General features: G+C 33.8%; 1 protein-coding gene across 1 annotated transcript in view; it reads left to right on the plus strand.

The window, feature by feature from the left end:
• Nucleotides 1-24,151, plus strand: part of LOC139988615 (A-type potassium channel modulatory protein KCNIP1) — a gene marked incomplete at its 5' end in the record, with an annotated part of 40,277 nt that extends 16,126 nt beyond the window's left edge. The window contains 3 exons of the mRNA XM_072006262.2: nucleotides 3,028-3,101; nucleotides 13,853-14,065; nucleotides 21,978-24,151. Coding sequence (XP_071862363.2) covers nucleotides 3,028-3,101; nucleotides 13,853-14,065; nucleotides 21,978-22,088 — 398 coding nt within the window. The remainder of the gene's footprint in view (nucleotides 1-3,027; nucleotides 3,102-13,852; nucleotides 14,066-21,977) is intronic.
• Between the last annotated feature and the right edge of the window lie 2,749 nt (nucleotides 24,152-26,900).

Consider the following 26,900-nt stretch of genomic DNA (forward strand, 5'->3'; position numbering starts at 1 on the left):
CTTTCTTTAAAAGAATATCGCTTCCCAAATCCCTGAAAAATGTAAGTTTGATCTGCAAACTTTTACTCTCCTAAAAAACTATTCACTGCTTTGACAATATCATTCATCTTTTACCATTCTTAATACTTTTCTCTTATATCTTCTTATTTTTCTCTTTTACCATTATTTATGTAGCAAAAGTATACTCTTATAAAATATTCATATTACACAGCGCAACTAATCTTTAATAAAGAAAATTATTTAAAAATGGATGGGATTTAGTTTATAATGAGCTCATCAGTTAGTCTAATTAATTCTAATTAATTTATACAAACTTCATAGATTAGATGAAAAATCAAATGTGTGCAAAATACTTGTATTTCGAATTTTCAATTTCAAATGGATAATTTCACATTCATTTACTTTTCAATTTCGTATATCAAGTAAAAATTTCGAAAGGAGCTAGAATGTAGATTAGAGTTTGCCTTCGAAGAATTTGGTCTCAGAGCAGGTCTTTTACCATAAAAATATTACCACTTTACCCCCAAGCGCAAACATCGCTGCATCGAATTCCCGTTCCAGTGAAAAATGTCCCAAGAATTTTCACAGTGAACGAAACTTATCTCAACCGTATAAATATTACTCGAGAAATACAAAAGGTATCTTAGACTTTTTATAAGAAACTTTTATTGTTCGATAACAATCGTACTATACTTTTACTAATGTATTCGATTAAATCTATTTTATTAAACAATCAATGGGATAACAGAAACTATCAGAATCGTTTAGCAACAACGAACGGATAAATTTGACAAGTTTTATAACTTAGAGAAATCTAGTTCAATAACTGTTTCCAATTTAATATCGCATGTTTGTATAGACTTGGTACATACATATATACATTTATACGAGCAATATCGTCACTTTGATGGTTTCAATTCCTATATATAACAGGAATTGAAACCATCCTATAGATATGTACATAGGATTTTAATTGGCTATAAACTCGAACAGTCAAAGATAAAAACAGAATAAAAATAATTATAATATTCTCGAAAATAAAGATCGATACATGTATTTAAAAAAAAGGACAGTTTGTAGAAAATAAGAAAATTTATAAACATTTAGAAAATATCTATTTATCATAATGAATAGCTTCCAATGCGTAAATACAAAAAAAAGGCTATTTTGTTTTTAATTGCAGGTGTTGTAAATTATTTCACACGAGATACATTCTATTTATGTGTACATACTTCTTTACTTTAAAATCAACGAATTTATAAATTCTACTAAATATTATGTTCTTAAAGGACTCAAAGTTTTTACATTTAGCGGAATGTTTAAAAATGTTGAAATTAGATAAAGAATTAATTAGTATTAGTCTCTTTGTAGTTTGTGACAGGGTGACATTCGGTACACAAAACTAATTTTTGATTTTTGTCATGCCATTAAGTAATAGCATATCTGTCTTCCTCTAGAAGCCTAATTCGTACAAGCTTGACAACTTTAACGAGTTAATCTGCTTTACGCTGGTGCTCGTGCTAGCACAAGAGTCCCACTGTGATAATTCGCTGGAAGGAGTTGAGTACTAATTTCTAGACGAATCCTTTCAATTGAAGCAGCACCTCCGAGATTTCTGCTTAAGTAAAGACGAGACTGACGTTCCTTAACCTTGACATTTCTCTACGAAAAGTCTCCTATAACGAAAGACATGTAAAATATCCTCGTTCAATTTTTGGAATTATTCATTTTATTAAGTTATGTAATTCTTTTAATTATTTTTTTAAAATGTAATTAACAAGGTCACACGTAACAAATAACATTTCTTAATGATTTTTCATAATGTTTCCTAATTTGTAGTCGTACTGAATACGTATCTCATTTTCATTCAAATTTTATCACATCTTTACATAATTAATTTAGTTATTTTAGCGATTTTGAATGAACATGCTACGAATATACATATAATAAAAGTAAATTCACCAACATTCAGTTGCTTCATAAAATATCAAACTGCTATACTCGTTTCTTTAAATTCTATATATATATTTCCATTGAAAACTACGAATAATAGATTATTCAAAATATACTTTTCTCAAAGAACATGTATTGTAACTACAAGTTTTCCATAATATCGATTTATTTTGTTTGATAGAATTCCTCTGAAGAGAAATGTGTCTCTTCTAACAGAAATAAAGTAACATCTCCGTCAAATAATTTCGAGTATGAACCTTTGCTCTGAATTGAACTTCTGTTGGACAAGTAAAAGTTATTAGCACACACCGGTAGAGTTTCAATTTACCATGTTAAATTCGACGATCTGGAAAGGTTTCCTCAGAAAGGTCACTGAGTATTTACCATCTGAGAAATTCAAGTGCTTATTAAGGCTGTACTCCTATGTATATTCGGTAGACATTTAAAATTATTATTGCCAACGGTTTTCTTTTCGACGAATCTTCTTTGAAGTAGAAATTCCGAGTTAATTTTGGTGACGTCTAAAAAATTAACTAAGAATTGTAAATTATTTACGTTATAAATATTAGATTTAATATACTGTCCGTATCGATGTTTGCTATGCTTGTGTATTATGTAGCTTTTCGTTTAGTGATGACATTTTATGTTAGTGGAAAATGTGTTAAAGAAGACAGTTTTATCTGTCTCCTGTGGCTGTGACCTTTTTATTATGGGTTACCATTTTTACCTCTTCAACGTCATTTCTAATTCTATGAATGTGAAATCTGTTATTCGTAAATTATATTTATATTGCAATTTATATACAAGACGAAGTTATAGAGTCGAATTGGCACAGTTAATACAATAGAATATTCATAGTTTTAATTTTTCTAATTTTACCTACATATGTTTCCCTCAAATTATTCAGTATTATTCATTATTATTTATCTAAAACACTTTTCAACGTATCGTCGATAGCTTCGAAGGTACTTGAGAAGATTAACATAAGCAATAATTTATTTTTCCTAATGAGGTATAACTATACAAATATTCCATGAACGTGATTAAAATATCTACCTTTATTTACTTTTCCAGCCAATACTAGCCAGTATGCACATTACGTTTTCAACACCTTGGACCAGGATCATAGCGGTATTCTCAGTTTTGAGGTAAGCACGTTCTAGTATGTGTTACATTATTTACTCGTGCAGTTCTATGAACCAAATTCTAAATTATTAAATTAAATAATATTTACTTAAAAATTTGAATGATTAAAATTATTAAATTATTTAATCCATGAATGCGTGCGAGTTGAAACTAACTTTAATTAAAACGTAAAATTTTAAAAATACATATTCGGTTAAGGTGCAATACTCCGTGTGCTTTAAAAATTCAAAGTGGTTATTGTTATACAGCTTAGAAAAAAAACTATGGAAATAAAAAAAGAACATAAGAAGCGATAAAACTAAATTTAAGTACTAACTTTAACGAAGAAACAAGTACGATATTTGTACGCGAAAGTTAAAGGAATTTTGTTTCGAGAATCTTTAAAATCTGTCATAAAAATCTGTTCTAAAAATTCATCGAACATGGAAATAAAGACACTGTAATATGGAAGCATCGAGATTCATCGTAAACACTGAAAAATTTGCTTTGAAACTGAATTAAAATCCAATCAGCAGCGTCGTTACTCGGAAAGCTGTTGAAAGTATGTGCAAATAAGGATAGGATATTAACTGCGATCGATTTTCAACAAAGCACTCAATTCTACTTCCAAGGGAAAAAATGAGCCACTTTCAGATCTAATTATTACAAGCCGTAGAAAAAAAAAACAACCAATTCGCAACGTTAACTATATTTAAAACCAGAATTACACTGACAGAAAGTCTCATTATCTATCTAATTGCCCATTATAAACTTTCTATACTCTCAAACAATTGTTACGCATCTTTGTTGCCAACATTTAAACTGTTAAATTATCATTAGAAAAAAAAATTGCACTTGAAATATTTGTTAAATGTATTTTATTCAGTAATATAGGATGTACAAATACAAATTAACATTAAAAGACGCAAGTGTTATACGTTGATTTATTGAAGTCAAAGTAAAGGGTGTAGTTTAGTGTGATATCTATATCTACCGTGACTGTAGAACACTATAATTTCTCTGACATAGATGTTCTGATAAATAAGAAAGAATCTACAATACCACTATGTACTTTAGGGATATGAATCCTTAAAATTACATGTTTTTTTACAACTAAAGATTTAGTAGATTAATGTTTTAAAGCGCACGTTCATTGAGAAGTATTTCTAAACACATGTTTCTTGTGTCTCTTCTCTTCTTCTATTTTGTAATAATATTTGAAAAAAGAATAGAACTCTCTTATGTAATAACTTAACTAATAACGATATAACCTAATATTTACCATTTCAGAAAGAGGATATGTTATAAATTTCGCATGGAATCCAAAATATTTAAAATATACAGCAACGATTTAAAGCGAAACCGATTATAAAATGTCAATGTCGAGACAAAGGAATTTCTGCGCGATAACACATTGGCAAAAACGAAGTACCATATATAAAGTAATATAATAACGTTTACCGCAATAACGTTAAACGCATAATCAAATATTTCCAGCGCACACTAACGATACAAAAAAATAACGATATATTGAAAAGTAGATGTTACTTAACACTATAACGATTAATCGTTAGGTAAAACTACTTGCGTTCCGCTAGCTCCTATAAATTAGAATCCCATGCATCGTTTAAAATCGTTAAGTGTACCTATAATCCTCCGTAGATAAAGATATTTTTTCACGCTACATCGGCAAACTGGGTCGTTTATGTCCAAGCCTGATCTTTTCACCGTTCTACGCTCTTAAAAAGTCTATCTCTATTGCATTATACATTCGTCTGTTAAGTCAAATAGTTGAAACTGTTTTTTGTATATTTGTAAAAATAAAAGCTTCAAGGGTGTGATTTCGCATGAATTGTCAGTGACCTAGTTTTCATACGAAGAATCGACAATGTTGAGTCAGATTAAGCTATTATACTCGCAGAACAAATACCTTAACGAACGAAATAAAAATGAAAAGATTAATATGCAAAATATAAAAATCGTTATGATAGCGATAAAGGAAATTCCATTTCCTTTGCTCCGATACAAATTACACATAATAGCGCCATATAACCGATGCTTAAACGTTGTTCATGCATCGCTTGTTGAAGCAAGCATTTCAACGTCCCATATTCATCACGCGAATTATTGTCGCCCTTGTACAATTAGCCATTCGCACCGTTCAATTGGCAAGTGTGCTTCGAACAAATATTCGACGGAGATTAACGATAATTGCCACTAGCAGGATGCCACTAACGAGCACCATAGATCTAACTAAGTTTTCCAATCAATCGATGGTGCAGTCCAATTAATCGATGATTCGCGGTTAATTTGCCGACGGTGCAGCCGTTCCTCCCCTTCTGTTTATTATTTCGAGAATCGAGAAATAAGAAAACTGAGGGGAAGTCGTTCGAAGATAATTACCAACTAACATAATTATCTCTGAACGCTTCGGGCTGAAGATGTACCTTGTGTAATTAAACCTCGGGTTGCCCGAAGCTCACACATTGCAGTAGCTTTTTATGTCGCAAACATTTTCTCCCGTCTGTTCTTTTCGTTTTCTTCGGCACACAATAAAGCTTCTACAGTAGCCTTTGACGTCCAACCTCCTTTAATTAACTCCTTTTATCAGATTCTCTTTAACCACGTATATACAGGCTTGTTTATAGAACAATATAAGTCAACTTTCGAGCGTCCGCCCTTTTTGCTGCTCTGACAATGGCGGGCAATCGAAAATGGATTGTGTTCTCGTTGCGGTATGTCTTGACCATACGAGGTTCGATTACATAAAGCTCTGTATTGTATAATATTTTCTTTCGTTTTTCCTTTTTTTATTAATATTAATAATTGGCATTATTAACCATTCTACTTTTTTCGCTTAATTAGGTAATTTAATTAAACAGTATATGTTTATACTGGTATTTATAAGATGGTAGCATAGTAAAATATCTAAGAATATCAGCTGACACATCTTCTTTAACTAAAATTTAACTGAAACTCGATAATTAAGATAAAATTCTAAATAAAAATTATGAATTTCGAAAGAATTAATTTGAAACCTCTTCTCTTAATGCGTACCGTTGTACATTTGTCTGCAAAAGTGAAATGCAAACTCCAATACTTTGCTCGATGGTATTAAAATTTCTCGAAACATAGTTTCCTCTTTAAAAGTAGAATGTTTCAATTTCAGAGAAGTAAAACCTGAGTCGACATTTTACGTCCTGGGAACTTTCTACGGTTAATAGATCGAACAAATTTATCAGAATGTTCTATGAAATAACTTTCCAAAATTATGGAATATCCTTCCAAAATTATGGAATAACTTTCCAACATGATAGAATGTTAGCTTCTTATTTTAGGACAAATAAAATTAACATCACGTCTGAGAATTTACTATAATTTTCATTCAAATATATCGATATTATATAAAAGAAATAACATTTTTCTCCTTCTTGTCACATGTTTCACCAACGAAAGAGGATTTAAATGTTAATAATACATCGACATTAGAAAAGTTTTACGTTGTAAAATTTTGCGTGTGAAAGAACAGAATATAAATGCTTCACCAGGTCGTTTCAAAGAATCGTTCCCAGATTTCTTTCACAGTTTCTAAAATTGACCAGGGGAAGACAGCTTTATCCTACGACATACATTATCTTGAACTGGAACTGCTATTGGTCCAGTAACACTTTCGGGTAATACACGTCCTTATCGAGCCGAATCGCATTACGAGCTCACCCTAAAATCTGCGAACGCGTGCAGATCACCGCTATTGCTTTACGGTACGATACTTTTTGTAGAGAAATTTTTATCTCAGCACGACATGACTCCTCCATCTTCGACTCGATGGCACATTTTGCTTCTACACCGGTCGTTTCCCTCAAGACGACGAAAATGAGTTCACCGATTTTTAGCTCAATCGTATTGTTTTAGAAAGCCTCAATGTTATTTTCAAGTTATTTTCTGTTAATACGTAAATATAAAAAATGTGATATTTGTGATAAAATAAGTTTGTACTTTATCTCGATAATCGTTTAGAAAAAGCTCTAGAACTGGATGTAAATATTAATCAAATCTGACACATACTTTATGTACTGGTCAAGTAGAATGAGTCTTTCAATTGATCGATAAATTCAATTTTCGTTAAACAATCATCCATTGCATAGACGTTCATGACTAAATTCACAATGTCCCGCTCAATGCGTTTTGTCCTTTAAGCTCAATCGAAATCGTGTTCAACGTTAAATCGCTAGCGGCATAATCACGAAGACCTAAATCAACAATCGCTATTTATTCCGGCGAGCATCGCTGTTTGCGATTAGGACTGTTGCGAATGTATCTCCTATATTTGTGACCAAGGCATTCCTACTTCGGCGTTATAATGCTTACTTACGCTACAGGCTTATTTGCCTACACGTTCACTACACAGCTTCGTTCAAATTGGAAATTAATGTTCGCTATTACGCTCACTTTACGCAAAAACAAAGTTGGCAAACACATCATTATTAAGAATGTGAAAATTAAAAAGAGCAAGGTAAAGGTAAAAGTAATAGAATATACAGTGAATCTCAAAATTAATTATATATTCGCAATTATTGAATTTGACGAATTGAAATAAGCGTATAACATAAATGTAATATAAATTAAAATTTATGCCATAATGAATTTTTTAATAAATTAATTATGTCACCTATAATTTCTCTCTCTCTCTCTCTCTCTCTCTCTCTCATAATCTTTCAATATTCGAGGTTGAAATTTTTATTATAAGATGACCTCCAAAATCATTAGTACGCTACACGTTAATTACTAATTTTTACATTCTTTTATATTGACAAGAACTTCGTTGGTCATCTTCAACAGCTTATGTATATTAGATTTTCCATGTAAACGCATCTTCAGTTTCATACAACCCCATAAAACAAAAATCTAAAGGGCATAGGTCGAGTAATCGCGGGAAGCATGTCACAGGTTCACCTTTTCCTAACCATTGACCATTAAAAGTTTCGTTCAACGATGCTCTTATAGTATATCTACAGGGACATTATCAAATAGGTCAATGTTTTACTTTTATCACTACAAGATATTATCGTATAATCGAACTGGGTCATCTCGACCTTTTAGTATTAATCTTATTAAAAAAAAACAAAATATAGCATTAACAATACAAAAAATATATTAGTTTATAACCACGGAACAATTCCGCTGAAACAAAATTGTGCACATTTGACCGGTTAGATCGGAAAAAATTGTACGTTAAAGGATTAACACGCGGAAACAAACGTTACAACTGTCTGCTTCCGATCAGACAAAATGCCCGTAACTCGAACATCGAATATCTTTAACTGGTTCGAGCAACGCACGAAACGCTCTCCATCGATTGCTTTCGAATGAAAAAACGCCGTCGTAACTCAATTTGCCATAATTGAAGCGTGTGCTAATCCAATTTGTCCCATGAGCATGAACTCCAAAGTGCTTTTGGCCGTGGCGTGTACGCGGCGTGACTCGTGTTGTAGGGCGTTATTATTAATTCTTTTTACAGTTTTCAATTACTTCGTACTGGAAGATGTCGAAGCCATTATTGCAAAGTTGAGCACGTTGTATACGCCACATCGAATAAAGTACGCGACAAATTACTTCGTTTGTCTTGGTGCACGAAGGCAATTTATTCATAAGCGAGGTAGAGGCTGCCTGGCTTTTTACGTTTACTCGTATCATAAAGTTGTCGACGACATGTAGAAGACAATATACCGTGTCTCTTGGTAATAATCAAAACTTCAATGAAAGCGTTCCCGTGGCTAGAATACGAGCGAATAGCAGTCGCAAACCGAGTAACAACGTATTATGAAGCACGTTTTTCATGTATTTTTCTTTATTATACTTCGTAACTTCGTTATTTGAAACTTTATTATCCCTTGCGCTGATATCGTGCAGATGATAGGTAGTATCTATATACTTTTTTTATACCTGTACGATATTATATCTACACCTTTTTGTAAACTATTCAAATTATACTTTAACTAAATTTAGAAGTTTCGATCGTTTTCCTTTGTACTAATTCTGTATTAAACTGTTACGTCATGTAAACGTGGAACGGACAGTTTGATTAACGCAAATGAAGATTTATTAGAAATACGTAAAAAGCCTTGTTTCCAAAGAAAAACGCGATGCAAAGTGCAAAATAAGGATAGAAAAGCGGCTTAGAAATTTAAACTTTGTATATAACTAAGATTAAGTATCGTTGCTACTGATTTATTTCGATCTTTGTAACATCTAAGAACAAGAAACAACACTATAGATAAAACTAATGATTATACATGTAGAAATCAGATTGAACAAATTCTTGATATTTAGAATCGTGGCTTATAAAAGTATAGAGATTAGTAGCAGTGCTATATAATACTGATATTTATTTAAAAAATCATGATATTATAAATACCATTATCTGGGAAATATTTGCATAATTCTTATAACGTAGCATTCTTGTTATTTACATTTTTACGACATATTTTGGTATATTTTTCGGTCACTAAAATGTATTGCTATCCAAAGAGATAGCATAATTTTAAGCATTTCACGTTTCTCTTCTCTCTCACGACAATTGCACCCTTCGTTCGTTGGTCTTCACTGACCTACTCCAAGCTTTGACACCTGCATTCTGTTCAATGATAAACGCTGATTCAGCGTTCTCCCTTTTCACTATCGCCAGACTGGCGTGCGTATTTTCAAAGAAAAAGTAGGTCACCATGTTTCCAGAAATTCGATTGCCATTCAGTATCTTTTGCAGTTTAAATGTTGCACTTTGAAGTCATATCCTTCGAACCAATTGAAATAACAACTTGTAACAAACTGCACTTCCCAAGACACGCTTTTTTCCCGGTGTTCTATGGATTCGCTCAGAAACGTGATACTTTTCCACTGTACATTCTACATTCAATGTGTAATATTCATTTTATACGGGTTGTTTCTGCTAATACAACCAAGAAGAGGATGATTCTATGTAAAAATAATAAGTCGGAAACATAGAACGAAATTTCATGATTAATAGACAGCAAATGCTTTGAATATATAATTAAACTTCATACTGTTTTTCTTCCTTTAACAACTCGAAATATTGAATTTCAACCATATCGACTATAAAATTACTAGATAAATTTATTCATAAATAATTTTAAATACACATCAAAGTTATTTTAAAATCTATTTTATACATTGTTAAAAGATCTATATTATTTTAAAATTCCACTATCGTAATATTCCATCGTGAGGTACGTGGTAATCAGAATTTTTTGCTTCATCTTGTTAATTTTCATATTCCTTTCCCATTTTTAGTTTCTCGTTCATTTTTAACAAAATTCTGTCCGGTTTGCTGTTGCTATACTCGTAAAGAAAATAAATTCGAAAATAACTCTTAAATGCGAACTTCAACATGAATTTCTCGGTATATGATAAAATTTGAACCGACTGCGTAATTCCTCTTTATGAAACTTTTCTCTCAATTTTGCAAAAAATCCGCTTCCTGTTCTCATCTTTCGCTTTCCTCGTTTCATCTCTCGAACCCGTTAGTGCTCTTTGCTCTTCGAAATGAGCCACGCTAACAGCGCCGACGAATACATCTCTTTAATGTATAAAGAAATTACTAACAACGTACTGTTCGTACTGTGATATGGTATCCTTTAAAATTAAGGGAGAACCATTTTGGTCTCTTTAATCACAGTATTTATGCGCTTGTACTTGTCTCTTTAAGCCGTTTTGCAAAAGTTAATTCATTAAAAGGAGGAAATTCGTTTAAAATTAAAAGATTCTCCTGGATAAAAGAACCGTGGAATTCTTCGTATGTTTAGGGGCAAAGTAAGTTATTAATTTAAAATTAATTTTTGAAAACACAGGTGGAAATGATGTACGATTAATGAATGCACAAATGCATGTACAAATTATCAAATCATGTTATACTTTCCTGCGAATGAAGATACATAAATATGTATTTAAAATTATACATAAATATTGAACGTTTTAATTAAATTAATATATCTGTAACCTCGTTTTAACGTATCAAAAGTAATACCGACATAAAAATTATAATGAAAATAACTTTGGGATCATAGAATATCCACAGAATTTTCGAGAAATTAAGAAATCTCTACGCAGAACAAATATCGTCTACTAACTAGAAATATTTACACTGTCACGTTAAACGATCTTACACTTTTGATCTTTAATGGAGCCCTTTTTTGTGATAATTTAAATTTCGCTGAAAGCACGAAACGCTTGGTCTATTTTAAAACGCCATGCAACGTCAATGCCCACTTTTCTTGGTGAGTGTAGTCGAAATTGCGCTTTCGCATATGTAGAGCGTACGGAAACGGAGACACAGTGTCGCTGCAATCATTCTCTTCCGGCGTAAAGTCAAGCGTGAACGAGTGGTACAATGGAACAGAGACGAAAGCTACTACGAGCCAGCTCCTCCATCTTCTATCGCCATTCAAACTTCTGCTAGAATTTCCATAATAATTATTGCGTCTGCATTGGAAATAGTTAGCCTGTGGTTCGAGCTACTTGTACGCGTAGCGCCCACGTTTTATTTACAGCGATAATTCTCTGGCATTTTTCATTTTCGCTCGATATATTTTAATTTTGTACAGAACGTAATTTATTTACAAAGTCACAAATGTAGAACTCGGAGCAACGTCGATCCATGGCTCGTTTTTTCCCGACAAGCAAAACGACGTTTCGGCTTCCTGGTTTTCTGCTCAATGTATTTCAACCCTTTTGACAGAATGAAATTTAGTTAGAAAATTACAAATGAACAACTCGTAACAAAAACGAACCCTCTCCGTGTTTGCCTTTTTTTAGGAAAACAAAAAGAAAAAGACTCTAGTACCTTTAGTTTCGATATATATATTTAAGTTTTCTAATAAAATATTCACATCGCAGAGAAACCGCGTCCACTTAAATCGTTGGGTAGAATCTCATAGCGAAGATAGTTTCCATAGAATCTATCGATTTTCAGTCAAATGAATCAAGGTACAAATCAATCTTTCATAACAGTGATCACCGTTTCTTGGTTTTCACTAAATTAATTCGTACGCTTTGGTAAAATCCACACAGTGTTATTATAAATCGATGAAAGTGTGTTAATGTTTATGATCGTTAATGTCCGTTGATTTCATAAGAAGATTGTAAATATCGTTTTCCATCGTCAATTTACCGCTAATTCGTGCATCATATTTTAGTAATACATTCGCGTATTGTTAATAAAAATCCTGCAAACTGTCCACGTACTTATAAGCAGCAGTGTACGCTTTCACGTCGTGGCGAGTTTCCGGCTCGTAAGTTGGCGAACTGGCATTAAAGTTTATTACCCGTGGGACGATGTAGTATCTGTCGTTATCGTCGGACAGTCAATTATCGCGCGATTAAATGGGCTTTTCGCGTGTACACTTTGATTTCGATTTAATCTCCTTCTCGCGTGAACAAAATCGAAATTTTACGAAAGCGATACAACGGCTACCAACGTCTGTTACGTTAATGGATTTCTCGTTACGTCTATTTTTTGGTATCGAGCGCGAGCAACTCGAAAACATTATTTCAATCACTATCTTTTGTGCGATATCAGTAACGCGGAGTACGAAAATGCGTATGGTCGGGTAATGACAAAACTGGTGTAAGAAACGGTGAATAATTCGATATGTTTTACATTCTTGTTCCAAAACGAAAATTGTCATGCCTCTGAGATAGAGAAGCTCGTCTATTTTACTGTGGAAACATCATTAATTGTACAAATTAAAATCAAATACCTTGAAATTAAATGATTCAAAGTCGAGATCACGTACGAGCAAACAAGTTAGGTGAAATGTAATTTCAATGCAATAAATAATATAATTAGTACAATTTAATAAATAAATTACTTAAATACAGTAAACAAAGCCGATCGATCTATTATAAATCGTTGTGTAATATATCTACAAACATTGATAGAAAAACAAGTTTTAAATCTCTTCGTAATGGGCTGTTTCAATAAAACAGTTCCCTAGGTGATAGAGAGCTCTAGATATCAATGGTTTTCCCAATTAAATGGCATACCATTAGTTGTAGTCTATATTCTATGGCATAGTATCATCCAATCGAAATGAAGGTGTAAATCGAATTTTAACGAAAGTATACAAGCTAAATCCACGATAATCTATTTAAATCGACTTCTCATTCATTAATTAAACACACGAACGATGTTCGTCGTATTTTATTCCCTTTTCCATTCTCTATCGTGAATATTTCATCGCGTTTCAATTCCTATGATATTCGTAACGCAGCAACTGAATATATCAACAATTTCGAAATTTTATTTTTCGAAACGCGATTATATTAATTGTACTAATGATCAATAATATTAATTAAAATTGACGAGAGCCAAGAATAACGAAAACAACTTTTGCTTTTAATAAATGAAATTCCGACATTGATAATAAAAAAGAAAAAGAAAGACGGAAGATTGTAATCGTTTATAATAATAATCATCGTGTCTAACCAAAATCATTTAAGCTATGACGTGAATTTTTATAATTTAACTGTTTAAATTTGTATTGTAACAGTTATAGACTGACTTCCATTCTGAATATTCTGGTACGTTAATTTAACGCACGATGCTCATTTCCAATATTCATATTTCATATCGTTTTATTGTTTCCCCTCTTCGTTCTCTATTATGGATATTTTGTCCGTGCACGAAACAGCAAACAATTTCAATATACGAGATATGGTATCTAATACAGCAAAGACCAATTTTATTCCGATGTTGTAGGACTTCGTTACTGGTCTCAGCATACTGTCTCGTGGTTCCATCGACGAGAAGCTGCGCTGGACGTTTTCCCTTTACGACATCAATGGCGACGGTTGCATCACAAGGGAGGAAATGACGGACATCGTGACAGCTGTATACGAGCTGATGGGGAAATTTTCTGACCCGAATATGGACCATGAGGGTGTGCGAGAAAAAGTAGATCGAATGTTTCAGGTATGAATTTTTCCCTATTGTGCAGATTTCCTTATCGTGCAAATATTCGTGCGTGAACTTTGATTAAAATTCGATTAAAGTTTGCACAATGGTAGTACATTACGTTACATTATTGTGTTCGTGTGTTACATATTACACCAATACGTTAATTAGAAATTTAATGCGCAACCCTTGGTACATAGTTAAATTCATAAACCTTCCCTAGAGTACGATTCGATATAAAACTCGGTATAAAGCGCAATTTAAAATATCATAAATCAAAAAGCAATTTTAAAATACATCGCGATAAATTAAATTAAAAAACTTTCACGGCAAAGAAGAACATTGCTCGCGGTTAAATTACAGTTAGTGAAGTACAGAATCTCAAAGTTTCAAAACACAAATCGGTACTTTACAACATTTCTTACGAGTTAGTTAATATAAAATGAAATCTTATCAGCTATTACGTACTTACATCTGTACATACTATTCCTGTAATTTTCTCCATATGACATTACTCTTGTGCCATGTTTCATGAACATCGAAAGCATATTCGTTCCATAGACCATCTGGCAAAGCACCAGCTGTATTGCCTGAGAACTACGTATATAGAAATATTGTAAAAGAAAAGTTATAATTATTTTCTCCTTATTGTGCATTCATCATTCGCGTCGAAATTACTTTGTTAGCTTTAATATTAAATTAAAAAGAACAGATATATATATGTCGGGTCGTCTTTGGAAAACGGGGCGTGTAATGAATCTTTCTGCGAGTTGTCCATCATTGTTGTATACCAGAGGATATTGATTGAAGCGAATGTATTGCAAAGGTTAACAAGTGATATCGATGATTGAGTGATCGAGATGTCTATGACGATGAATTTAGGTTCGATAACGAATACACGGTCAACGGGATGACGATTGCGATTAGGAACTCGATGTACCTGTTCACTGGGCTAGTCGAACTTATCGGATTGCACCTCAGTCCAAGTGGAACTGCCCTTATATACTCCTCTCCGTATTCCTCAGATCAATTCCTGTTTTTAAGGAGAGTTATTTAATTACTTTATACCTCTGTTAGGTACACGTCCCTCCCGTGACCGTGGCTACGTTCAGTGACCCATTATGTCACTTCGAGCCCAAGCCCACTGTCATAAATCTCGGCTAATCATAATTGACTTAACTCATAAACAGCTATTTCTCAGTTTCATTGTTTAATTATGGCTATAATAAGAAGTCTGAACTAAAGTATTGGGCACTTTGCCAAACATTCCGAAAGAAAGGCTCCGGTGTCCTTTCATCTCCGACATATATATACGTTCGAACATAGATCGAGTAGCAGTATAATATTTTGTCATTTGAACACGTTCATTTGAAATTGTTACAAGTACGCATCATACGCTTCATTGTACATCGTACAATCGTGTTACAAGAAATTCCGATATTTACCTTTGTACAAAGTACATCAAACAGCTTAACCTATATAGTTGACAATTAATTTGTCGAATTGAAGAGTCGCCGGTATAGTACGACAGCTAGAAAATCGATGAGCTACTCGATGATCTTTCATCGTAGAAGGTAACAATAGACAGAAAGTTTTCACAGGCTTTGACAAGCTTGTTCGTTCACTTTGACGAAGGAAAACGAGTACTCGTAAAGCATCCAGTCGATTTCAATGATGCAAGGAAAAGCTTTTCTTTTTAGCGACTGTCACATTGTTAGCCGCGAATGACAATGTCTGCGATGATGTACTCGTACCCTTGTCTCTGTTATCTTTTTTCTACGTCGAATAAAAGGCGATTCGTTTCAGCGAGACAATTTTGGTGCGGACCCCATACCACTGATTTATCAGAAAGGAGTTCCTGTTATCCTTCGTCTTGAGATGTTCTCAATTTCAACTAAATATTTTACGAAAAGAAAAGATAAATATATCATAGTATTATTACAATCATTCTTTTTTACTAATACTTTTTTTTTATTAATTAGCAAGAGTAACATTTAACAAGTAAGTGTATCAAAGCACGTGTATTTAGAAAACCTATTAAATACGTAATATAATCGTATTAGTAATTATGAAAATGGCCTAATCGCGAGTTAAAAACTAGAAGAGATTCAACTTGTTATTTATTTTCTGTTACATCAATTTACATTATAATAACATGGAAACATTTTTTAACATACATATCTAATAAATTGGATAGATTACATTGCAATAAATTGCACTGCAAAATGAAGTTCACAGTCGTACAGTTAAAGCAAAATATATACTTACACTAAATATCACTAAATATTGTTTTTGTTGAAATACAAAGATATTTCACGCATAAGCATAAGTACCCTTACACAGACACCCACACAGGCATTTGAACAGGACACTTACACAGGTCATACTTGTTACTGTATAGAGAGTCGGGTTCAAAAGTATTTAAGGGATCATGGGTCACTATCTAAGTCTAGTCTGAGAGTAACTGGCCAACAATCAACAATTCTTGTATACGTTGTTAATTATATCACTCGCTTATATACATTTGGTTCTGTAGTTCTGTTTAATAAACATCACTGAATATTATTTCAACATAAACATTGTGTCTTCCACAGATTATTAATCTTAACTTCAAGATTAAATTCTAACAGTTTTCTTTCAGAATTATTTCAAGCTTTGCCGATATTGTTATAATATTCGACTCTCATTACAGTGATGCTGAAATCTTAGAATGTTTCATATACTGCATATGATATACACATAAAAATTGTCTACGACAAACGTTAACAGTTCGAAGTGGCTTTCGTATATGTACGTAGAGTAAACGAACTAACAAGCAATTCAACGGTAAAACACTATAATTATTTGTTGCATAATCAATTGATAATTTCCAATCTTCGTCTCGAGTGCTTGCTGTAGCTTGATCATGTTTATGCGCAAACGTCATGAATGTTAAACTTCTGCCAAGAGAAATGGTAACGCGAATTTATTGGCAAAGCTCGTACGAAATCCAAGGGTAAACGGCTTGTTTACGGCTACCGGTTTTCGCGTTCACATATGCATGCACATATATGCACAAAGAGCTAAGAGAACTAACAAACACGAACCGGGGGATGAGTGGCGAGGAAACTAGTACGAATCTAACGTGAAATCGCATTGCAAAACATGCAATGACGTGCACTGACTAAATGTCCAAAGTTCTCTAAGCGCTTCGTAGTCTATACTTTTCGAATCTTGTTGCTAAAGCTACCGAACTTCGCCCTGTTCATTCGACAAAATGTTCACTAGTTCTATGAAATTCAGGAATATAAACGCTTCATTCGACGCGAGATCAACGAAACTTGGAGATAAATATCTTTTACTTTCGTTATAACCACATTATCGATTTTTACATATTTATATCAAGCGTGAAAAAAAAAAACACAAAAACGAACATAAGTGTAAAAGTATATCGTGGTATGCTTGGAACTAGAGAAAAGAAAATTATACGAATCCTAGCAATTTATTCGTTGCAATCATATTCTTAGCATTATTTCCGATACTCCTATTGATTTTTTATTAAATCTACATGAGACACGGACGTTAGAAATATTCCTATATATCAACACCTAATTTTTCGATTTTCCTATGACCTACAAAACAGATGTATTCTTGCATTTTCGACGAACGAGGACAGAAGCAACCGGCAGCAACACGGAATTGCCAATTTAAAGTTTGTTCCTCCACGATACAAAAGAAGAATACGAAGTTTAAAGTGGTTGATATTTCGTTTCTATCGATTACTTTCCTTCATCGGTATCCAATACCAGTACACTTTACTGTCCAACGTGTCCGAATGAATTACTGTACTTCTTTATAGGTATTGTACTTCCATAAGAAACTGCGAAAAGTATATTATACTACAAGTTTGTACTTGTATAAGAATTGTTCGTTGAAAATACATAAGCGTATATACGTATCTGCGCAGACCAAATTCGCAATCCTAATAACGAAATGGCAAACGTATCCGCATTGAAACTCTGACGACACCTTTGTTACATCGGCGCTCTTCCTCCTTCCGGTATACGATTCCGGGTTTCAACAAACGACGATGACGCTTCGTGGTGCGGTAGATTCAATCGGTGCTAATTAATCAGCGAGAAAGCAGATGTAACTGATGTGAGCTACGCCATACGCCGTTCGTTACTCCGTATAGACTTTTAATTAAAAATGAGCAACGTATTGATCGTGGAGAAAGGATCGCAGTAAAGTCAGATCCATTGTTTCTAAAAGCCGCTACCGTGTTTTCGAGAGCTCTTTACGCCCAGCCAAACATGCGGATCATGTTATGTTTAAAAACAGGGTCAAGCGGCTTCAATGATGTACACAAATAAATTTAAATCAGTTACTTAACGCGATGAGATATTTTCAAGATTTGAAGACTTCGAGATTTTAAATAATCGTAGATTATTGATTTCACCTAAAGTGATATTCTATATTTATGCCAGAGTTGAGTCTATTTTTAACCATTAAGGGCATGATTTTGTCAAATATAGTGAAAGATCTTGAAGATGCCAATTCACAGTTGCCACAATATTAGAGTTTGGGTCTCAGGATGTCTCAGGGATCGTAGGATTAATAACATGAGTATAAAATTACAATGTTAAAGTAAAGATGAATATTATCTGTTTTGCTATTTGATTGTCTTCGAAATTTAGCCTCAATACCTCAATACCTCAAAATAAATTACATCCAAAATGTTCGTTCACACGCGGTAACCATTTGCAAAATCATTTCTTCTCTTAGTAACAATATCGTTATCATTTGTTCGCACAGTTATTAAATCTCGTACGAACGAAGCAATAAATTAACAATAAGTAAGAAAAGCTTCTTAATTTATCGCAGGAAATTACATTATGAAAATCTGTACGTTTCTAATTAATGAAATCTAAAAACACGTTTGATTAAAGAGTATCACATCACATAATATGAATATTGAATTTATGTTTGAAGAACCTACGTTTCGATAAATCTGATGGCGTCCATTACGTTATTGAATGATGCACGATAAAATGCAATATACGAATTCCAATGTACAAATTGATGAATGTAAATTTTTATTTCTCGATTTATCTCGCCAATAAAGCACATGAAATATAATATACATTACTAATAATACTCATACGTTACTAATATTCATAATTCGACGACCTTCATTTAAATCTGCCAATTTAACGATATCCTCTTTTTACTTAAAATTATTAAACAACACCAGTCGTTAAATAACAACAGTTATTAAATAACGTGTCGTTAGAGCTTTCGCGTGTCATTAGAAGAAAACTTCACTTGGGAAAACTGATACTGACTGCAACACAACACAATATCTACCAAGTTTAATGAAGTGTTAGCTTAGAACCATGATTAATAGCAACGTCCAAAGTAAGCTTGTTATTAAATTTCTCCTTCTAGTTTTCTAAGGTAAATCTATATCATTGAAAACTAAAATAATTTTTACTCGATGTACATAATATTTATTCTGTATAAGTGTGTGAAAGGTGTCAAAATGTCAGCGCGCTAGTTAAATAAAACAGAGAAGGAGGAAACCAAAGCATCACAGTTTAAGTGACATGTGGAAACGTAGAAGAGGAGAACAAATATCGGAGGTCGGGACAGGAAAGAATGTGTAAAATCTGCAAGAAAGATATTGGGACGTTAAAACATCTGGTGGTAGACTGCACCGGGGTAGAAAGAATACAACACGAGTGTGGAAAAGATTCTGACGGATGAAAGATAGGAACAGGAAAGAATAAGGATAGAAAGAGACGAAGAAAGAAATGGTGGAAGAAATACCCAAGATTAAAAGGTGCAATAAGCAGACGGTTAGCAATAGGGGCTGCTGACGGAAATAATAGTTTTAGAATAGGAAGAACTTCTGGCGTGCTCTGTAACTTTTACTATGTAGTAACTGGGTTAAGGATAACGTAAGAATAAAAGAAGGACGAATGAGAAGATCATATGAGAAAGTGTGTGATTAAAAAAATCGTAAGCGAGTCGAGCTTTTCGTTAAGAAAATCCACGTCAAAATGAAATAAATTATTATTATTGCTATTTATTCAAAATACTGAAATCAATGAACTTAACTATATTTGGATAAGATTTTTAATAATTTAATAAACTTATTTAGTTTTTAATCGTATCAAAAATTATACTTATACATATACAGGTCAATTCGATTTATTGAAATTTTATATTATTATTGTTATATTAATATGATTATATAATATTATTATTCAATATATTACAATCAAAGTTTGAAAGATATTTTAATTTTAATTTTCTAAGACTTACGCACTGCATATATGAGACGCGTGATTATTATAAGTGTCACTTTCCATTATCCAGGGGAAATTCTGTATAAACACAGCATACTATCGATTAGCAATAAGCTAGTATCCGTGGCATTCGATTTCTGCAGTTTGCGAGACACGGTTCTCGAATTACACACGAGCTTTGCAGATACCATCCTTTTGTCTTCAACCATTTCTCCTAGAATACTAATGAGCACCGACGTTTTCAGCATAGTGTGTAACGTTTCAACGTTGTTTGAACTTTACATTCAGTCAAAGCATTAACCACTTGTGCAAAAGTTTACGTTCGCTAGTTCGGACGTTTAACATCATTAATTACCAAATTTGTAAGGATTAAAGGAAACTTGGAAGTTTTACAAAATACCATTAACTTTAAAAGTTTCATAAAATAACAGATATTTTCAGCGCATTAAAAACTGAAACGTATCGGTAATAAAGTTTCTTATGAAATTATTATCGCTCTCACGTGATACAAAATTACTTGCTCTCTCCGAATTTCATAAAATTGTAGGACTTGGATGAAGCACGAAGTAATAACAAGGAAAATCTGACGCAGATTCTTAAATTTCCTTTTTGTAGTTACGATATAAATTCGATAGAATTCGATAATGTAAACTCATGAAAAAAAAAATTACAAATAAAATGTTAACGTAACTTTGATCTCTAACACGTTAACTGCCCGGTGGTCATCGGTTATGGTAAGTATTTTAGAGTAATTAAAATAACATAAATTTCATGGATAACGTTGTCAAAGAATGAAAAGTATTCTAAGGCAGTATAATGTTTTGTAAAAATTAAATGTCGTGGTATAATATATTTCACAGGGCAACATATAGTCAAATGAAAAAGTTTCCCGAACTTCTCTTCGTGTTACATTAGATAAATATATTAGGCTGTCCGAAAAGTGTCTTTCTTTCGCAAACGTATTTTTTGCAACAGTGTACCTTCGTACGAACGTGAAACCAAGTCTGTGAAATGTCGCGGTGTTTAATTGTAATTGTAATTCGACAAAATTTTGTGTTGTGCGTGTATTATTTCCTCATAAAACGAAGGAAACTTTTCTAACACATACTATGCACCTACTTTTTTGCACGATAACATATCTGCGATAGATTATAGTATTCTGTCTTTTTTCGATAAGAAATTACTAAAAAACGAATATTAATATTCGTATTTCTTTCGCCTTCCTTCATTTTAAGTATACTTCGTACTTTCTCGATAAGAACAATAAGAATAATTTACTTTATACCTGCACTGAAAATTAGCCTGCGTCAGAAATCAAACAGAACTGATTTTCCACATTTTGACAAGCAACAATCATGCTTTATTTGATATTTTTCTTCAAGTGGACGAGGAATGCAATACTTTTTATGCCGAGGTAATAATTAACAGACTCGTACATAATACGAAGAGAAGTTCCCGGAAATCTTTTCACACCAACGTATTTAAAATTCGCGTTGACATTCAACGTGTTAGCGGGTTAGACAAATGGAATTCTGTTCGTACAAGGATTTAGATTCTGTAAAACTAGAGCGATCCTCTCGTCACATTCTATCCAGCCGTAGAGAATTGAGAAAGAACATGAATATTTACGATTGTTGCAGAAGATGGATGGGAACAAAGATGGAGTGGTGACGCTGTCGGAATTCTTAGAAGCGTGTCGCGCCGATCCCGATATTTCAACGAGTATGGCTGCTTTGGACACGGCCTTCTGACACTCGGCGCGACCACGATACATGCCATGGACCTAAAGAGTTTCTTTTGATTTAGGAATATATCGCTCAACATTGTACCTTATCTCCTGGACCAGGGGAATTTCCTCAAGGTTATTACGAAGATTTCGACCGAGAGATAGACTCGCCGAATCTCGAATTTCCGACGTCGAAACGCCTCGAAGGAAAACGATGTACGATTACGAACGAATGATGTATGATCCGGTTGGAACAAAAGCGTCTATTATTAAGTGAAATTCGTAGCGTTTATCAGATGAAATTCAAAGACGATGTTTGGATGTATCGAATTATTGTCTACGTAGATTTATTCAATAACGTATAGAGAGTGGGGCAAAATTCTGATTGGTACAAACAAGATCAGTATACGGTTGGAAATGGAGCGAAAATCAGGAATAACAGGCTTCGTTTTCAGGGAAAATACATTTGAAAATCAATCTAGTACGCGTACAATCGATTGATGACTGGCGTTATACAATAGATCTCGCTGCAGACAGCTACCTACTGTCACTGTTCTTGTACACGATACAATGTCAACTGTCAGTTCCTATCGGACAAGAGACATGACGATGATCGTATATAATTTTTGCATTGGAAGCTTATGGTGGAAATACATCTGCTGCATCCTGTATACCAATCGATGTGTCGCGTCACGTATTTTCAATTAGCGTTACGATTTGGTCATTGTTGAGCATACAATACCGTGGATCTGCCGGCACATCGATCAGATTTTCCACTTCTGAACCGATCTAGCCATTTCGAAACGATATTCTCAGCTACAACAACGTCTCTATAAACGATACATATCTTTTTTACTGTTTGTACGACGTTTCTTCCCGTCTATATTAGCAGAGCGTCGAACGACGAAAATGCACTTTAGTTTCCTTCGGCTTTACTTTTAACGTAAACACGCTCAAATTGCAGAGAAAGACGCGTTAACCAGTTAACAGCGGAATTTAGTTGTAAAAGTTCCATGCAGGCAATGACGAGTATATACGTCGAACGCAGGGCAAAAGCTTATAAAAATTTTACGAAAAAAGTAGAAGGAAACGGGAGAGAATTACATTTTTATTCGATAAAAAATTCATAATTGATCGTTGAAATTATTATTAAAAAATTTTAAATTGCCAAAAAATAATTCAGGGAATAGCCGCTATACGCGGTAAAGTGCAGAGATGGAGATACATTGGAGAAAATAATGAACTGAATTTATAAAGAGCAATACATTATACGAAGCATAACACGGAGAATAATCAAATAATCAAACTGTTTTTTTATAAAATACAGTTTTACTGAAGGTATAAAGGAAACGTACCGCTAAATGTCATTTATGTTACTTTTTACTAAGATTTCGAATTTTTACGGTAAATGGTAATTTTTTAGTTTACATGACGAGTATACGCGTCAACCGCAGAGAAATAAAGTTTTGGATTGACGCGTGTACAGGTCGAACGTAGTTAGCTGGTTAAAATGTCAGAATGCGGCGAGACGTTAGAGAACGTGTAACACGTGTTTCATTTTGAAATGGTGACGTTTCACGCGTTCATCACGTCGCTGTGGAAAAACGCTACGAACTTTTGTTCCAACCTACACACTTTTTTTTTTTCTGTAACACGGTCGCGTTAAAGAACCCTTTCAAACCGAAAATCACGAAATGGTCCTAAGAATAGAAGAGATTGTACTTTCGATATTCGTAGTTCTAGTTGTCCAGTGTGCGTTTCGCTAGGTAAGGAAGGATTAGATGAGAGATGAATAAGAAAAGCGTTAAACGAGAAAAAAAAAAAAACAAAAAACAGATAATATACCATATGATCGTTAGTAGTTATGATCGGAACTTGTTGCGAACTGTGACACGACAGTTCACTTTTTAAAGAACGCGCGCTACAAACGATGAACAAATATGCAAATTTAGAGAAAGCAAAAATAATAAAATGAGGAAAGAAGCAACTGTGCCATTGAGACTTGACGTAAATTGTACGTGGCATTCGGCATTATTCGTGCCAAAAAAATACATATATTATAGTTCTATAGGAAAGGTATAAAAGAAAGGAAGAAACACAGACATTTATGTGGAAATAATTGAGCTTAACTTACATTTGTTTCACCTTTATGTTCTTTACTTGAACAACAAATGTATTTTGACGAAGAAGAAATGGAAGAAGGAGAGACATCTTCGCTTTAGCTGATATTTTATATTGAAAAACACGCATGCACGGTAACATATGGATTCTTAACGACTTACGATAACGACTTAGTCTAGTTTTCTACGACGACCATATTTTTTTACGAGGCTATTGCTCGTTACCTCGAAGCATAGCTTTTACATTTACATTTTATGTATTAAACTATCCGTTCGCGTACAGATTCACGCTGTTTTTAAATGCAAACGAGGCGTTTCTTTTTATTCGCGCGTCATCATTGCCGAGAATATCACAAAAACTGTCCCTCGTTTCGTTTCATTTTTGATACCACCATTGTTTCTTGTAAGAGCGAGCATTCCTAATTCCCCAGAGTCGCGAGAAATCTCAAACTTAATTCGTATTAGATATAAAACGATCATAGATTTTATTCGTCGATTTGCGAATTACCGGTAGATTTTTTTAGTTTGCAAGACGAGACAATGTAGCGAGCGGAGATAGGTCACGTATTCGTCGCAAGGTGTTCTTCCCAGCGTGGCAAATAAAAACGGGTAGCAGTAAACGTTGAGTACGATTTTTAACGATAATAAGACGATACGTTGAACCTGTTCGGTACGAGCGTCGATAAAGTCAATCGCGATAATAATTGCTACGCCTGTATGCTGTCATCAGATAATACACGGCGGACGAGCGCCGTACCGAAAAGGTTGATCGAAACGCGCGACAGAATTTAGTAAAGGAAAACCGGTCGGCGAGAGTACACGAAGAGAACAAAGAAAGAAAAAAAAAGAGAAATAATTAGCATGAGACACGTAGAAAGTATAACAAAAAAAGAGATATCGTAAAAAGCCGCTAAAACAGCTGGCCATGTTAAGCGGGACTCGTTGTTTCTAGTACGTAAGCAAGTAGATTAAGCGATATAATAAAAGTATTTATTTTTGTGACAGGTAAATGAATTATTAATCGTGGTAAGAATTTAGCTCGTAAAGACTGCGTGCTGCTAAAGAGAGAGAACGAAACAGAAAGATGGATGGTCAGGGAAGAGAACAAAATCGAGAAAGAAATAGAGAAAAAAGTGGTGAATACGAGAAAGACAGAGGAAAAAGAAAGAAACGCGGGAACAGTCTATTGATTTCCCATTCAAAAGATCTTCGATCAGCAACCTACGATACCGAATTTTATTGTAATTACTAAAGTTTTGCGATGACTAGACCAAAGCGTCCTCGACGGGCAATGACGATTGCCGAGCGAAATATATTTAATCATTTTCCATCACTGCCTACTTCTGATTAACTTGTAAATAATGTCGGTAAACTTGAACGAACGGAATAAAACTCGCGATGCATCGAAAACTTCGGATCTACTATAAAGTTCGACGCGTCTTGAAAAAAAAAAAAGAAAAAGGAACAAGACATAAGCGAGAAAGCAACGGAACAGTCCGAAGAACCGCTAGTCAAACTTTCTTTTCTATCGTACATTTGTGATAAAATGTTACGCGAATCGTGAAACAACCATATGCTTCTTTTGACATCGAATTCGCGTTATAACTCTCTGTTACTTAATTTTCCTAGCAGCGATACGAAAACAAAAAATTGCACGATGCATCGATAAGAAACGTGGCTATAAGCAAGAGGAAAGGAAAATCGTGAACGAATAATTCATGGAAACGGGAATTTAATGGAAAGGACACGGAAATAGATCCAGTGCAGATCTAGTGCAGATTTTTAGCAGCGCCTACACTTAGACGATAAGACTTACGTATAAAAGGTGAGGCAAGCATTTCAAGGCGTTGCCTCGTATCAACTCGATCACTACCGCATGTCTTTGAAGTTACTGAAGTAAGTATAGAAAAGACAAATGGAACGGCGTAATTATGTTATCTAGATATTTTCAACCCCAACCAAACGTAGAAACTAGATGTCAGAGATGAAGCGTGAAATGTCTCACGCCCACGCCACGTTGATTGAGAATACGATAGGTCTAATAGGTTGTTAGGTTTCCTATTTCCCATTGATTCGAGTATCGATGTAACTTATTATTTTTTTAAGACGAAATTCAGCTAGTCGTACAAACCAAAGAAGAAAAAATTATGTAAAGTGGCACACGAATTGAAAGCGTAATGATGCTATTTCAAAAACACACTATCGTCTCGAAAGCACAATTTCATTGTATCATGTTAACTCTATCCTATACTTAGTCAACTCGCGTGCATGTTTTTTCGTACACGTATACATATTAAATACGCGATTAAAAAACACGATCGTATTCACATACATACAAAGCGCGTACACGCGCCAACCATACATCATCACTAACAGTAAATTGTCTTGTCTTACTTATAGTGTGTCTAGAGCATTGCGTCTGTAAGATCTTGTATCTATGATTAGAAAAACTTGACCGATAAACAACAACTACTGTACCGTTATCGGTCGTTAGCCAAAATTATTATATACGTATTTGACGTGTCTTTTAGAACGCCTTGAAAGCGAGGTAACGCATGTAAGAAAAAATCAGAGAAATACTCTCAAATAACGGAAAAGAAACTCACAGCAAGATGAAAATTGAATTGGCGATCTCACCGACGACAGGTGCTACAGCGTTACTTAAAAATTTGCATCGTATTAGGTCGTCCGAAAAGTTTCTTTCGTTTTATAAGGAA

This window comes from Bombus fervidus, chromosome 6 (assembly GCF_041682495.2).
Source record: "Bombus fervidus isolate BK054 chromosome 6, iyBomFerv1, whole genome shotgun sequence".
Lineage (NCBI taxonomy): Eukaryota > Metazoa > Arthropoda > Insecta > Hymenoptera > Apidae > Bombus > Bombus fervidus.